The sequence below is a fragment of the Juglans microcarpa x Juglans regia genome, chromosome 5D, assembly GCF_004785595.1.
Source record: "Juglans microcarpa x Juglans regia isolate MS1-56 chromosome 5D, Jm3101_v1.0, whole genome shotgun sequence".
NCBI classification, from domain to species: Eukaryota; Viridiplantae; Streptophyta; class Magnoliopsida; order Fagales; family Juglandaceae; genus Juglans; species Juglans microcarpa x Juglans regia.
Window position 1 is genome coordinate 14,696,071 of NC_054602.1, and position 17,065 is coordinate 14,713,135.

At 35.9% G+C, this 17,065-nt stretch overlaps 1 protein-coding gene and 1 long non-coding RNA gene across 3 annotated transcripts; one reads left to right on the plus strand and one right to left on the minus strand.

Annotated features, from left to right (window-relative positions):
* Nucleotides 1-5,499: 5,499 nt before the first annotated feature.
* On the plus strand, nt 5,500-6,372 carry LOC121264510. The gene is made up of 3 exons (XR_005940508.1): nt 5,500-5,848; nt 5,966-6,039; nt 6,127-6,372. It is a non-coding gene; the product is annotated as an uncharacterized LOC121264510 (long non-coding RNA).
* A 960-nt stretch (nt 6,373-7,332) lies between these two features.
* On the minus strand, nt 7,333-17,065 carry LOC121264509 (signal recognition particle subunit SRP68). 2 transcript variants are annotated; one of them, XM_041167723.1, is made up of 14 exons: nt 16,915-17,065; nt 16,719-16,814; nt 16,478-16,544; nt 16,229-16,339; nt 15,617-15,812; nt 15,217-15,302; nt 14,743-14,938; nt 11,744-11,855; nt 10,246-10,373; nt 9,854-10,060; nt 9,614-9,723; nt 8,603-8,732; nt 8,240-8,386; nt 7,333-7,734 (listed from the first exon to the last, which is right to left on the minus strand). In XM_041167723.1, the coding sequence occupies exons 2-14, from the start codon at nt 16,789-16,791 to the stop codon at nt 7,513-7,515; spliced, it is 1,785 nt and encodes a 594-aa protein (XP_041023657.1). In that variant the 5' UTR covers nt 16,792-16,814; nt 16,915-17,065; the 3' UTR covers nt 7,333-7,512. The 2 variants fall into 2 exon arrangements, with proteins under 2 accessions (XP_041023657.1, XP_041023656.1); XM_041167722.1 differs by having other exon boundaries at nt 16,719-17,001.

Genomic DNA, 17,065 nt, shown 5'->3' on the forward strand with positions numbered 1-17,065 from the left:
AGGTATACATGTGATTACACCTATTTAAGAACTAGAAACAGTTATAAGGAAATCATCGAAACTGAGACCATTTAAATCTATAGCAATGGTCCACATAAATAAAGTCTTCCAGAAAAAACTCTTAAAATCTTCTAAGGAGCGCTTACGATCCTCGAAATTTGTTAAGGGATTGCAACTAATAAAACTTAAGCATAATGTAGTGCATAAGAAGATTAGATTACCTCATGTTAGAAGTAGAAATCATCTAGAATATGACTTTTGTTGTGAACATAAATAATGGTCTCTGTTGGTTTATATTAACTAGGATAATCATTTGATGGCATCCCTGGAGGGTAAATCTGGGGGCTTCTGAAGGGATATTATAGAATATGTATTGACATAAGGAGCTCTATGATAGAGTTCTTCGTTCTAACTAACGTGGGGGAAACGTGGTAGAGAAACAAGTGAATTTAAGAAGGAAATTGTTTGGTATTTAGTGCTTCTTTTTTCATAGATCCATGTTTTAGTTTCTATTTATCTGATATATTTTATTTTGATATTTACTAGCTCAATTTTAGAAATTCTAAAATGTATAATTTTATGATAAGTTAGATAAATGAATCTTAAGCTAATCATGTTTGGGGTCCGACAATGGTCTAGAGAGAGATATATCCAAGTCTGATAATCAGAGATAAGTTTAAAATTGAATAAGTGCAAATTGAACAAAATTTGGAAAAATTGGAAAAATTGTATAAGTTTGAGCTTTAAAGTGAGATTTATAGATAGCCAATATCATATATCAGTATAAGATCAAAGGGAAAAGTTGTAATTTCTGCCCCAGAAGCTAGAGAGGATATCGAAGGTTAGGGTTCCTTCCCCATAAGAGATATCTTGGAAGATAGAGTTGGTTTCAGAATTAGAGAGGGTAATCTCTCTTGAAGAGATCTCTTGGCGCCAAAAATCAAGAGCATTGTGGTTAAAAGAATGAGACCGAAGTACGAAGTTCTTCCATAGAGTAGCTAATTCCCATAAGAGAACTAATACCATTGAGATGTTACATATCAACGGTGTGGATTGCACGAAGGCTCTTGTGATTTGGGACCATGTTGCTGATTTTTTTGAATATTTGCTTACAAAACAAGAGGGGTGGAGACCAAAGCTTGGTGGACTAGGTTTTGAGTTTATTGAGCCGCAGACTGCTTCCTAGTTGGAGAGGCCTTTTGAGTAGGTAGAGGTTTATAGTGTGGTCAGAAGAATGGTCAAAGACAAGGCACCAAGCCCAAAGGGCTTTTCTATGAGATTTTTCCAAACATGTTGGGAGGTTGTGAAAGAAGATAAAATTAGTGTGTTCCAGGAACTGTTCTAGGCCGGAAAGTTTGAGAAAGGCCTAAATGACACTTTTATTGTACTGTTTCCTAAGAAGAGTGGAGCAACGGAGGTAAAGGATTATAGGCCCATTAGTCTCGTCAATGGGGTGTACAAGATTATTTCCCAAGGTTCTTGCAAATTGCTTAACAGAGTTATTGGGTAAGATCATTACAAAACCACAAAATGCATTTGTAAGGGACAGACAAATTCTAGACTCAGTTCTTATCGCCTATGAATGCTTAGATAGTAGATTAAAATCTGGTTTTGCATGGATGTATGTAAGCTAGATATGGAGAAGGCCTATGATCACGTCAACTGGGACTTTCTACTCTATTTGCTGGGGAGATGCGGATTTGGGGAGAGATGGTGTTTGTGGATCAGATGGTGCATCTCAACAGCAAGATTCTCAATTTTGATAAATGGCAGTCCAGCTGGCTTCTTTAACAGTTCCCGAGACCTAAGACAATGAGATTCATTATTCCTACTGCTCTTTGTAATCATTATGGAGGCATTTAGTAGGATGACATCGGCGTTGGTTATTAAAGGCTTTGTGGCTGGCTTGTCGATTGGTGATTTTAATAGGGGTCCTATTAATATTTTTCACTTACTATTTACAGATGACACACTAGTATTTTGTGAGCCAGATCCAAACTAGCTACGGGCATTGAAGGCACTACTACTCTGTTTCAAAGAAACGTTTGGTTTAAAAGTGAAATTTGATAAATTAGCATTAGTGCTAGTTGGGAATGTAAGCAATATTCGGCAATTGGCCAACACGCTCGGATGTAAGGTTTCCTCTCTCCCTATGGAATACCTAGGACTTCCACTGGGGGATGCCTCAAGGGCTTTATCAGTATGGGATACAGTGATCAAGAAGATAGAACAAAAATTAGCAGGGTGGAAGAGGTTGTACTTGTCAAAAGGTGGCCGGATGACTTTAATTAAGAGTACTCTCTCTAACTTATTAACATATTTTTTGTCTCTATTTCCAATTCCAGCTTGTGTGGTGGCCGGATCGAAAAACTTCATCGTGATTTCTTATGGAGTGGTGTTGGGGGATGAATTTAAATTTCATCAAGTCGGTTGGGACAAGGTATGCAGGCCAATCTCCTCTGGTGGGTTGGGTATTCAAATATGAGAACCTTCAATCAGGCCTTACTGAAAAATGGTTATTGAGATATAATATGGAGCCGGAAGCCCTATGAAAGTCAGTGGTTGACTGCAAGTATGGAAGTTTGTGGGGTGGCTAGCATACTAAAGAGGTACGGAGCTTATGGAGTGGGATTTTGGAACTCCTAAATTAATTTAGAGTTTTGGATTGGAACCCTAAACTAATTTAGGGTTCCAATCCAAATTTCAAAACCCTAAAAAATAAATCCTAGTTGATTTTCTTTTGGATTTAAGTTTGAATATAGCTGCAATAACTTCCATATATAGTCACAATTAAGTACTTGTGTGCAAACTATATATAAAAACCAGAAAAATAATTATAAACCAAAACAAAATAAATAATTTGCTACATTTCCTCATCTACTTTTGTAATGTAAATACCTTCCACCATGTCAATATAATCAATTTGCTACAAATCTTATCCTCTGCACTTTTCTTGAGACTTGGTTCATGTATGTACCATGTACCTTGTAGTTTATGATCTCTACATTGCCATTCAAAACTAAATTCATTTTCCTAGATTTTCTGGAGCTCAATCCTTTCCTACCGGCCCACGTGATCGAGATTTCTGATCTGTAAATTTTCAGTTTGTTGTGTATGTAAATAAATTTGAGGCAGCTTGAGATGTTTTTCCTTTCTTTGGTAAAGCCGAACTAAAGTCTTTCATATCAGTGACCTTTTCAGAAGTACTATTGACCATGGATGGTGATGGACTTACTTATACAAAGCATTGAATCAGCTAATTTGTATCTCAGTTACCCAAATCCCATTAACTCTTCTCAGAACTATGATTATATTCATTCTTTTGCTCTGGAACATATGTTTTTGGGTAAAGACAACAACTTATTCCACTACCTTGACATGTGTCTCTTTAAGCTGGCCTTTTCTCCTACCTCCTTACTCTTGATAAATATACGCTTATAATATTTTGTGGTTAAAGAATCATACCATCATGGTAACAAGAAATATCTTAAAGTAACTTGATATTAAGATTGCAAGCAAGAAGTCTTTGCACCTGAAAATTAAGAAAAATAAGCAAAAAGTCTTTGAAATTATGTGTTATTTTAAAGGCTCTTTGCATTTATATGAAGTCTATTTTGGTTGTGCATGCTTATTTTATAAAACAAATTATAATAATGAAAATGTTAGTGGCATGTTTTGATTGTTAATCTCTGTGTTGATTGTTGATGTCAGTGGTATGTTTTTGCTTTAATTTCATATTTGTTGCTTGTTTTGGAGAATGTCTTCATCTACTCCCTCAGATTTTAGTCATAGTTGTCCTGCCCCTACCGGGCCTACGCAAACACCTAACCCTACACCCAACACTAACCTTACAGACCCTAGTCCTAACCCCACGGAACCTTTCCCTGCTCCTAAGCCCACACAAAGCAAGAAACTTATTTCCATAGTTTGGTCTCACTTTACCAAATTAGAGGATGGTGACTCCAATAAACCTCAAGTAAAGTGTAACCACTGTGGTAAATTCTATAGATATCACTATAGGAAACATAGTACATCACAGTTAAAGGTGCACTTAGAAAAATAATGCAAGAAGAGTCCAATATTGAGATCCTTACAAGAGAAGAGTCAATCTAGATTAGAGATTTTACTAAAAAAATGGCAGACGAGAGTAGTGAGGATTATACGTTGAAGGGGTATACGAAGTATGACCTCGATGAGTGTAGAAGAAAGTTAACTCGAATGGTTATTATGGACGAGTTACCTTTTCAGTTTGTGGAGGGGAGAGGGTTCCAAAAATATTCTAGTTGCTTGGAACCTAGGTTTAATATTCATTCTTGCCACATTGTGGCAAATGATTTTAAAAAATATTACCAAAAGGAGAAGATTTGTTGAGGGGCTAATTGGCGGGTCAAGTTGTTTGTCTCACTACTGATATTTGGACATCTATCTAAAGTTTTAATTTTATGTCTTTGACTGTGCATTTCATTGATTGTGATTGGACACTACATAAGAAAATTGTGAAATTTTGTCTAATTTCTTATTACAAGGGTGAGACGATTAGGAAGGTCTTGGAAGCCGCAATAAAGAAGTGGGGTTGGCACGAGTTTTCACGGTTACAATTAATAATGTATCGTCTAACGATGTCGCATTGGGATATCTTAAGATCTATCTTAGAAAGACGAATAAGAGAATCTTGGGTGCTACAATGAGTGCGGGCATAATATCCAAGAAGAGCCTTTGTACTGATGTTCCTACAAGATGGAACTCAACCTTCTTGATGTTGGAGGCGGCCCAAGAATATAAGGCAGCTTTTGAATTATTGGGTGATGAAGACATTCAATATGTCAGATATTTTGATGAGCACTGGGGATTAGGAAAGCCTATTGATGATGATTGAGAGGTGGTTGTTATCTTTGTAGATTTTTTAAGGTTTTTCTACGATGTGACATTGAAAATATTTGGTTTTTTATACCCTACATCCAATAAGTTCATTCAACAAATATATAAAGTAAAAGAAGAATTTGATGAGATGTGTATGAGTGACCATACTAGGATGCGGGAGATAACATTGATGATGAGGGTCAAATATGACAAGTACTGAGGGGATTTGAGTAGGCAAAATATTTTGTTATATTTGGCTGTTGATCTTAACCCCCAGCTCAAGATTGATGGCATAACATATGGTTTGAGACTTGTGCACGAGGCTGCATGGGCGGAGCTTATTGGAGGCATAGTTAGAGACACATTCAATAGATTGTTTGATGAGTTTACCCTGATTAGGGGTGGTAGCGCACCTACTCTTACACTAGTGCCCTCCTCCAGAAGCCGGGGCGGGGAAAAGGCATAGGTTGGTGCAGGCTCCAATAAGTCGGAGGTAGACCGATATTTGGCAGGGGATCTTCTCCAATATACAGAAGGGTTTAATATATTAGCTTGGTTGAAGATCAATGTCGTGAAGTTTCCCATTCTTGGAAAGATTGCCCGCGGTATTTTGGTCATCCATATTAGCACCGTAGCCTTAGAGTTGGCCTTTAGTATCTGAGAGTGCATGTTGGATCCATTCCGAAATTCTTTGTCCCCTACCACTGTGGAAGCATTGATTTGAATGCAGAGTTGAACCAAAGGGACTCAAATTCATGTTCTGGATGTTTTTGACTTTAATGAGGCTGACAAGGAGAAGGGTGGTGATCTACCTGGATCTGGTAATCGTTGATTTCATTTTATTATTTTGATTTATTTTATTTATATTCATTTCATCGATATTAATTTCAAATTTAATTGTTGTAACCATACATGATACAACATCTACCTCTGTTGCAGTATGACTTCACCATATTGGACCCCGACCCACCATTGCCATTTTCCATAGGTTTGTACATACTACAATTTGTATTGTCCCTTAATTTTTTTTTTCGTTTTTATATAATTTTTGGTATCTAATTGTTTTTATAATCTTATTATCATACAATCATATGTGCACTTCAAGTCTCAATCCTAATTCCAAGCCGAAATTCAAATGATATATTCTCAATGTCGCATCTTGATCCCCATCTCATCTTGGTTAGTCAGATTTTAATTTGTAATTTTTTCATTTATTTTTTGTTTATAATTCTAATTTATATTCTTATTTAATTGTTAATGTTTCAGATTTTATAATCTCATGACTCATAGCAGGCAGTATTAAATTCTATTTTAACCCTTGGCCACCCGCCTCAAATGTCAAAGTCAAATTCAAAGTTTCCCATTGTAACTTCTATAATTTATGTTCAATTGTATTTAGATTTTACATATTCACTTCTTTGCAATGTTGATACAATCACAATGCCCCTTTTATGTTTGTAATTTTATAATTATTCTCTCTCAATTTGTATTATTGTAATAGTTTAGTTATTATAGTTTTATTATAAATTCTATTATTGTAAATTGTAATAGCTTAGGAGTTAGGACTTAAGAGTATTATACTAATAGTAGTACTTTTTTAATTTTTTTCTCTTAATTTGTATTTTTTTTTGTAAATTCAATTTATTGTTACTTAAAAAAAATTATAGTATTTTTTTTATTACTGGCCCAAAATGGCCCAGAAATACTTTTTGGCCCATTTCAGTGTTTTGGGCCCATAAATAGCTTCTGGGCCCATGGCCCACACCCCGGTATCTAGGCGGGGTATCCCACCCCCGCACCACGGGGACAGGTGCCAGAGGCAAAAATCATGCCCCCTCAATTGCGGGGCAGGGGTTAGGGAGGGGTGCCCCCGCATTGTATGGTGCGGATAGCACCCCTAGGAAAATAAAAAATTTCCGACATCTTCTAAAAAATGCCTCAAAATGTTATTTCGAGAACTTTAACACCATTCTAGACGGTAAAAACCGCCATTTATTATCGTCGAAAAAGCAATTTTTCTTGTGATGACCCATGACGTGTTTCAATATATCGGATTCCCCGCATGTGCACTGTGGATTTACAGGCCATCAGGTAACAGTGAGGAAACTCACCCCGGCATAAATATAGCTTCTTTGCATGCAATGAACAGGTGACAATTTCAACTGCCAACTGAAACCCAATGTTTTCTTCTTTTCTAAGAAAACCACAAGTTAGATCCTTCGTTTTATGAGTAGTGCTAGGGACCAAAAGGCAAAATCTTTAACAAACTTTTTTACACCTTTCTTTTAAATGTGGCAATTTTATAAAATAATAATACTCCTCCAACTGTGGTTTATAAAAATACCTTCCACTTTAAATAAAGTTATACAAAAGGGGTATGTTTATATCATTGCACCTTTTCATAATAGATTTAGTTATTTTCTTTTTTATAAAAAAGTTCAAGCCCAAAAAATAATTAAGAATTTGATTAGGGAAAAAAGCTCACAAAAATTTTCATTGCCGGTGATCCAGAATTTAAGTAACAAAATCTCCAACACAAGCCAAGGCTTTTAAATGCAGTTACAAAAATTATTCGGAATTAACTCGAAATATATCTGAATCTAAATAATATAAGCAGAGTAGTTACCAGACAAATCCACAAGAAAATTCATCTCATCGCCATAGCCTACTTATGAAGCCCTTCTTGTCTTTCTTCATCCTATTTTCAAGAGATGGGAACTCGATAAAATTGTAGGCAAGGTCAAGAACAATGGGATTGCGTGGGATTGCTTGGAAGGCAGGAGGGAAGACTTCAATGCGCGGAACACCTTTCGTATTCGCATCACCAACTGCAGACTCATAGGTATCGAGTTTCTCCACAAGGAATTTCTCCGCCTGAAAATAATATAAGCCAAATCATAATTGTCACGACAATCTTAGAATATATCGATGTACACAGAGTTTGTAAAAATACCAAAGTGCATCCTGTTACATGGAGATGCATGCGCACGGGCGTGCAAACAAGCAAATATAAAATGAAGCGAATCATATCAATTTCTTTTTTTTTCTGACGAGGTTTTTTAGGTGTGTGTATATATATGTAGCATGTATACATATGTATATATATCATATACATATATATACATACATATGTATATTTCTGATTAGTAACGTGATTCATATATATATATTTTTTTTATAAGGATCGTAATACATATTACTTACTAGAGCAAAATGCTTATATCCATCTCAAAACGAATGCAAATGAGCTTGAATCAAGATTTCTTCTGTACAAACCCCCAAGTTATAAAAGGATAAATCTCCTCCCGAGGCAGCATTTTGGTTCTGAGGCTCCTTTATTTAAATGTTGAGAAAGAGAAAAATAGAAGGCATAAAATACCTTCTTGTCAGCTCCTGTTAATGAAATATTAGAAATTCTTTTTGAGAGATTCTCTGGAGCCTTCATCTCCTCCATCATCCCCTTTGCATGCTCTATACAACTGTTGGATCTGCACTCCTCGCACAATATCTTCAACTGTTGGATTCTCTGCAATACGAAAGATGGATGCATTACAGATATAAAAAATAAATAAATAAATAAATAATTCCTTTGTACGCAAGCCATCAGTAAACAAATCTGAATCCTAACTCAAAAGTCATCAATGTTCTAATTTATTATAAAGCAGCACATCATAAAGAGGACTATAATGTGCACACACAAATACAGAAGTAGATAGATAGCCAGAGATGTTTATACAAAAACCTGATCGCTCCCATTTGCAATTTGGAAGTTGTGAAGGGCTTCCTCGGCAAGAGACCGAGCACGGCAGTATAATGCATATGCTTCTGCCCTCTTTCCAGACAAGCTGTAAGATTTTGCTAAGTAGAAGCACCTACAAATTACCAAAATCAAATACAAATCAAATCTCTGGTATTTGTTGGCGAACTAAAGACAGCCTGATCATTTTGAGGAAACCCTCAACAAGATAATAGCACAGAATGCAATATCTTCCAATTGGTCCAAGAAGATAAGGACATTTAGATATATTTGATTCCATCATTAGCTGAATAGGTCAAAGTACCATCTGCAACAAAATAGTACAAAGAATTGGTTCCCTGTCTAATCCGTGAATATTACCCTCTGATCTAGGCAAAGGTAGAATGGCACATGTTTTTAATATGGCATTTTTTTCAAAACAACTGCTTGCAACTAAATCCAAAAAATGTTGCATTTTCGAAAGGTCCTACAAAAGCATGACAAAAGATGGCGGGAATTTTTTAAGACAATAAACAATTATGGAAGATCAATCTAACATCCAGACCCAAAAATTAAGGGCTTTATAAGTTTGGGCCAATTTGTTGAGGCTGGAAGGAGGATTATTTTATTGGGCCCATTGGCTCATACACATTATTTGAGGATCTAGTATAAGGAGATACGATTGGATATGAAATTATGGACCTAGATTCAAAATGGAGTAGGTTTGGCCCATTAGGCCCATAAATGGATGGATAAGCCCAAGTATTTTCTTACTGAGACTATAATTTTTGTTGTTTGTTTTTTTAGGAATTCATTTTCGATAAATTAGGTATTTTTATTATGTTGGGTCTCTTTACCAGGCACAGCTACAAAAGTATGTAACACTCCTAACCTACTGGATGGGGGCGTTAAAATCAATTTAAATATAGATGCACCCTTCTAATAATTGCATGGGAAGAAATTGAACTCAACAAAGCATGTTCAAGCTCAGTAAAATAGAAGGCTCAGAATTCAAACCTTTCTGCTCGGAAGGACAAACTTTTAAGCGCGCACTCTTCAGAAAATGACAGTTCTTCTGGTTTTCTATCTCTTCCAGAATTAACCAAGTCTGAAAGATCAGTCGTATTCTGCAAAACATAACAAACAGTTTCAAGGTTTTTCTATTAAATCAGAGGCTGGCATCTATCAACTTTAGTATTTCGTCAAAATATTGTTATATGAAGAAAACCTAGTAAAAACCAGACGGAGATAGCTAACCTGCAGTAAAAGATCATACAGGCGTACAAGTTCTTCAGGTTTGGTAACTTTCTCACTTTTGTCATCACGTCGCCTAGTAAGTTTACTCTTTGCAATGCTAACCAACAACTGGTTGCGCTCAATGGTTCTTTGTCCTAAGACAGCACTAACAGCCTTATCAAGACCATTTAAGTCGTCTTTCACATTTTCAGCATTACCTGAACTGGCCTAAAACATACACTGCCTCAGGAAAGGAGTCTAAAAGATGTAAAGTAGAACATAAAGAAATCCTACAGATTAAAGAGGGAAAAAATGGATAAAAGATACCAATACATTGAGGGAAAAATGCAACATAAATAAATGGACCTCACTTTTTGGTAAAACAATGATAAAATTAAGTCAACTTTCCCTACCAAGTCACTACGAATGCAGCTCCTGGCCTCATGATATGCAGTAAAAATTTTGTCAAAGATGGCTAGTCTTCTCTCTGCCGAGAGTGAATCTGCAGAAGGACCATGCAAATCTTTCTCCAATTCTTGAGCTGAACAAGTTTGTCCCAAAAAAAAAAAAAAAAATTGAGAATGTTGTGGACTTAAAAGCAAACAAAAATGGGAAAAGGAACAGTCAACCTTATTTTGCATGTCTATATCGTATATACTATAGATATAATTTTCATAGTACAAAGCTCTACTTTAATGGAGCCGCATAATCAACTATCTCAATATATTACTATTAAATGACAAGTGTAATAAAGCAACATTATCCACTCTCCATTTGTGTTGTTATTAAATAAGAATTAAATAATACATAACATTAAGTTGGACTTATAAATCAATATATAACATATCCAATTAGATTTTACTAATTTTTGTTTAAATTAAAATGATTAAACATAATATATTTATTAAATGAGAAAATACACAGACCCCACCCAAAGAAACACTACCATACAATTTGTAATGTCCCCCTTCCAAACTTCCAATTTCAGCTACGTCCACTCCCCCTTAACTACCAAGAACTTGCAAGGCATCTCCTTTCTCTATAAAGACAAAAGTGCCCCTAAGAATCTCTAATAATACAAAATACCCCTATTAAATTTAAATAAACTAAATGAAAAAAAAAAGTTTGAACAAAAATTGTGAATTTACTACATAATACCTCAAGGTATGATAACTTAGTTATATGGAGTAAATTTTATTTAATAAATTGAGTTATTCTTGTGCGTTGCACAAGTCTACGAGTAGTTTTATAAAAGTTGCAAGACACCATCCGCCACCTTCTTATAATCAATTCGGGCTATTACATGAAGAATATCAAAGACCCCTATTAAAGCTTAATACAGTAAAAAGCAAAAGATGCAACACTAAATTCCTCTTTGAAAAACTATCAGCATGTTCCATGTAAAACATTCATCAGCCTTACAAACTAAACCTCATCAAAATCTACTACAAGGCTTAGTCTTATACCAAAATTTAATCTTCAATAAACTCCTTTCCAAACATGATCGTTTCCAACAGTTCCAAAGATTAAAAAATAAGATTTGGCAAGGTTGAATAGGAATTTTTGCCTATGGTGCTCTAACAAACAGAGTCATGGGCCGAATAGCAACATTGTAGGCATTACTACTTGGCAATGCAGCAATGTTAATGGAAACTTCTGATTAGGACCATTCATTTGAGCACTGAATTAGGCCTTCTGGTTCAGAAACATTATCAACTAGACTTATCGGTTGTCAGTAAGTGAAGATGGGCTAAAGAAGCAAGCATAAAAAACTAGTCATAAATATATTTTACCAAATCATGAAAAACCCAATTCATGCCGGAAGTTTGATGAGGCTAAAAGATTCTTCATAAGTATATACCAATTCCTTTACTCCAAAATTATGGTGCCATTCCAAATTTCTACACCAACCTTTTAAAATGGCGACCCTAGTTTTCCCATTGGATATTGGAAACCTATGACCAAGCCAATGAAACTCTGTCATGGACGCAGCTTGTTGAGATCTTGCCTCTGCCATAACAGCCTGAAACCAAGACAACCAAAGAAATCATCAAGAAACCAAGACAGCCTAAATCATAAATACTCTCTCATTTAGTTGAGTTGCTGACTTTCATCACAAAAATTCGCTACAATCTCCCATTTATCTCAAGGATTTCATAGCAAATTACAGCTCTCTGCTCATCTCGGCAGAAATTGAAGGTAACCATCACTAAACTTTATTTTTTCTGGTAGATTCTTGCATCTTTGATGAAAAAAATTGAAAGAAAATAAGTTGGGATGTATTTATTTTAGAATATAAAACAGTTAGTGTTCTGAATTTTGAAAAGAAAATTTTAGATGATCCCTTGATTGGTTGGCTGATGGTCAATGGTGTATATCCTTAACAAGTTTACATATTGTGTTTACGTAATGATTGCCAATGATAACTTAAATAAGATCTGAATCTACCGGATTTGGTTCTATTAAATTGAGGGGCGTAGAAGGGGCCTGGATGTAGAAGGATTTATTTTTACGTAAAATAGAACCAATTTCAGATGGGATAAACGGAAAACACCATGTCCAGCAGTGTGTTATAAATTTAGTATATTGTGGTCCCCTTGTTAATCTCATTAAATATGTACGAGTATTCCCAAATTAAGTTAGAGGTTGTCCAACTGGCTTTAAGGCTAAATTTATAACACTTCACTGGACATGGCTGGCTTTGGTTTAGGTAGGAGTATTCCCAAACCTATTCCCATTGTAACTAATATCCATATGTTGGCTTTGGTTTAGGTTCCAAGTAATTACATCGTAAATTGAAGGAGCATTTGGTTGATGGTATTGTGAATGCAGTAACTTCTTAATGAGATTTTATAAAATCTAGTTACTCTTGCTAATTTAAGTTCGTGCACATTGGGTTCAAAATTTCTGCATGCTATTAAATTCTGTTTGCATTTATCTTTTTATGCTACTTTGGATATGCTATAGGAAAATGACAAATTGTTTTTTCTATTGGCACCAGGTGTCCGGGAACAATGTCCAAACTAATCCCGAGGGTGCACAGGCCCTCAGTAAGGAGTTTCTCACAAGTGCACCTTGGGTAATTCAAGGGAAAAATCCTCCGGTTCGATGGCCCCTGGATGCACAAATTTTTGTGAACCATATACGCTGGTCATACTTCAAATGTTCTTGTATAATCTGTTGGGATTCTATTTTGGGAGCCAAGTGATATATTTATCCATGTACCTATGACCTTGATGTTTGTGTGATATATTGATGCCTTTGTGCATCTATGATGTCTATATGGCATATAGATATATGTGTGATATAAACCCTCTTCATGGTATCGTCATATCTGTGTGGTATTTTAGATGTCCTCGTACATCTATTGATGATTTCCAATGTAATGTGGTATGGATAGTGTTTTGGCTTAAATTTACTATTTGGGAATGATGTTGGATCTCTTATATTATTGTGGTCGTAGAATATAGGTATCATTAAAATTGTCATTTTCCCAACCCCATTAATTATGTTACTAAGCGCATGGTAGTTTAGTTTTTGTATTTCTTACTCTTTCAGAGAATTCATCTACTTGAGGTTTTTGAATAGGGTGTTATCAAATTGTTCGGCAAGGTGGAGCTACTATGTGACGACCGAGGGTTTAGATAACTAATGATTTGATTTTTTATCACCTAAATATCCTTATGTTATTATTGAAGTCATCGAATTGTAACGCTCCAATGGAAGGCCCAAATCACATGGCCTATACTCCAAAATGATTAGTCAATGATACAACTAGAGCCCCATTGAAAATTATAAAGAGCAAGAATTTCTCATTCTCAAGCAATGTGGGATCTCATTCACCACCTACCATTATCCTTATCATATGGGGTATCACAATCTTCCTCCCTTAAATTCCCGGCGTCCTCGTTGAGCTTGTCCGTTGTAAGTGGCACGGCTCAAGTCCTATATTTCTGGTTGGGATAGGCTCTGATACCATTTGTAACGCCTCAATGGAAGGCCCAAACCATATGACCTATACTCCAAAAGGACTAGTCAATGATACAATTGGAGCCCCATTGAAACCTTATAAAGAGCAAGAACTTCTCCTTCCTAAGCAATGTGATATCTCATTCATCAACTACCCTTATTCTTATCGTATGGGGTATCACACGAATTGTGCTTTGGATTTATGTTATGTTATTGGATTATAGTTGCTCTAACAAATTCTTTGGGAAGTATCATATTGGAGTATTTAACTTTAGTCAAGTGTTGTTGAGAATATTTGCACTGAAATTATCGCTTGAGAAATTTGTAAACAAAGCATAGGTCAATATTTCGGACAAGACTCCATTCGTTGTAAAGTTGAGGCGTTACAGTTTATCCCACAAAATCAAAACCATGTAGCCCTTGCTTTGGTTGCAAACAGGTTGGGAGTGGTTGGGTTAGGTCTTACTTCCATTCTTGAAGCATGAAAAAAAATGGAAGTTTTCATACTAATAGTTAGAATCATAAGTTCTAAGTCAACCAGATCATGAGAGAAACTAATCTCCCTCTCAATTAGTTAACATGATTTTGATATCATGTTACTGTAAATTATTTCTTACAATTCCTTCTAAGAATGAGAAACTAGAAGTGACTAAGTTCAATTTTCTGAAACATCAACAAAATAGAATCATGTGCATCAAGTCCTTTAGTTGAATTTAACAAAAACAGGATCACTTCCCACTAGAAAACTCAAGTTGGGAGTACTCTACAAAAGCCCAGGGAAGATGCTTAGAAACACATTATTTGAAGCAGTTTCACGAAGACAGACATGTTGGATCAACTTATCAACCAAAAACCAGAAAAAGTGTCAAACTGTCTGGAAGAGACCTAAAGAAAGATATATGCATCCTGCAGGAATTGCCTTTGAAGAGAATAAAACTCACCTCCAATTTAGCTTTGAAAAGGTCCAGGGCAGGACCTTCCATCTCATCAATTTGCAGAAGTTCGGATGCCTGTAGATTTGATTCGCCTATTTTGTGGAGGCAGTAACGAATACTAGGCTCTAGCTCCTCAACACGCTCTCGACACAAAACTTGATTCTCTAGGTCTCCATATTTGCCTAGTTGCTCGTAAACAGCCCTATAATAAGATTATTATTTAGGATAACTAGCCACATGTCCATCATTGCAACCAGAATATGAATGGTATAAAACTTGTGATCGACTTAAGGTATCCCCAAGGTAAAGTTTAGCTCGGCATCAATTTATTCCATGTTAAAACCATAATTTATTGAATGAATTTTGAGGAATAAACTAGTTTTTGACAACAAAGTAGCAATAGTAAATGTTAGCATACACATTTCTGACAGCAAAATAGCAATAGTAGATGTTTGTATATTTATATAGACAAGGATGCACCTGGCACTTTTGAAATTCATCAATGCCATGTCCCAGTTCTGATCTCGTTCAAACAGCAAGTTCCCTTTCATATAGGAGGCATAAGCCTACATACCACAAAATTAAACTTAGCAAATGAAAATGGAATAATTCATGCACTTGATTAGAACATGATAGTTCTCAAACATGGTCCATAAACTGGGCAACGATTAGAAGATGGAGAGAACATGGCAACCAATTATACACAAATGGGCAGACAAAGCATATAGTTTTGAATTCCTACATGCCCCAACACATAATACTCACATCAGCACTACATTTTCAAATCTTTTTTTTTCTCTTTCTAAAATTTGTAAGCTTTTAATTGCTCACAAGAAACATTTTGAGGAAGCTCGACAATGAAAATATACTATGGACAGACCTCAGATTCTAATGAAGTTCTGGAATCTCCCTTGATTGCACACAAATGAGAAAACAGCGTAGCCCATTTAACTGCCTTCCTCAGCCTACCAATCAAATAGATGCGCTGACGAGCAGTTGGACCATCTGGAAGCTGTCTTTTCTCCATGGCATGGCTCCATGCTCTCTCTGCCGTATAAAGAACGAGATGAAGAAACCTATTTGAATCCAAATACTGTAAACAGTTAAACTTAGAAGGTCAATAAAACAATGACAGTTCCTAATGTTTAGAGCAGCCCAATCCCCAAAAAAAAGTTGTTTTAAATACCAATTTCATCTACGTTGTTTGATATTAGCTTAGCAAGCAACCACCATCAGCCGACTACATTGATTTATGTACAGAACAATTCCATTAGCACAGTCTCAAACAACTTAATTTATCCAAATAGTTATATTAAAGTCGCTTAAATGTTAATGATTCTGTTTTAAAAATTAAATTCCTTCTTGTTGCATACTTCTACTCATCTCAACAACCAATAGACAAGATTTGAAAAAAATAACAAATTTAGAAAAGAAATCATTTAAAGCATGTGAAGTCATATAAACTTGGTTTGACGGGACAACGGATGCACACCTAACTTCAGTCACGTTTGATTCAGTTACGGCTCTCCGCGTGTATTTACCACGACCATGGGTGAATTTGAGTGATTTATACAACCTCCTCAAACGTGCGGTGCAATACCTTCTGAAAATCAAAAGTATCACTTTCGTTACCAACTATACGGGATCAATTAGTGAGGAAACTAATTAAACAAATTAAAAAATATATATATTGGCATAGACAATCAAAATGCATAATTAAATAAGTTTAAAATGAAGGTACCGATAGCGAGTATAATCGCCGTGCCGCAATCCATGCTGCATCTGAGCTGATTTCAACAACTGCAACACTGAACAATACAATTCATATAGGTTCAGAAATTTGATAATACGTTATTATGCGAATGGTTGTCGAGAAAATCATGGAAAATGAAAGGAAAAAATAAAATTTCGGACGTGATAATAATAAATTTGTTGATTAATAATGAAATAAAAGTACCTAAAACGCAAAGAGAAGAACATACCGTTGATTGAGAATTTGGGGCTGACTTGATCGGGAGCATTGGGCTTTGGATGGTCTATTTCCATAGTCAACATTTCGATCTGCTTCCCAACAAGCTCTAGAAAAAAGTGAGAGAGAGAAGGGGGACGGAGAGAGAGGAGAGAAGAGAGAGAGTGCTACAGGGTGACGAAGAGAGAGAGGCGGACGAGCAGATTTACCGGTCGCTCCGCAAGGCTTGGGCTGCGGCGGTCAGCAACAGAGAGATGGCTGAGAAAGATGAGGGGCGTTCGGCGCAGGAGGTGAAGAAGCCTCGATTTTAACGCACTCTGCACACCCACCTCCGTGTCAGCATATTTGAAATGCCGATTT

Coding starts and splice junctions, on each gene's coding strand:
- LOC121264509 (XM_041167723.1), bottom strand. CDS start 16,791: ATGTTGACTATGGAAATAGACCATCCAAAGCCCAATGCTCCCGATCAA. Junction 16,545..16,718: donor CCCCAAATTCTCAATCAACG/GTATGTTCTTCT, acceptor TGTATTGTTCAG/TGTTGCAGTTGTTGAAATCA. Junction 10,374..11,743: donor TAGGGTCGCCATTTTAAAAG/GTTGGTGTAGAA, acceptor AAACTTGTTCAG/CTCAAGAATTGGAGAAAGAT.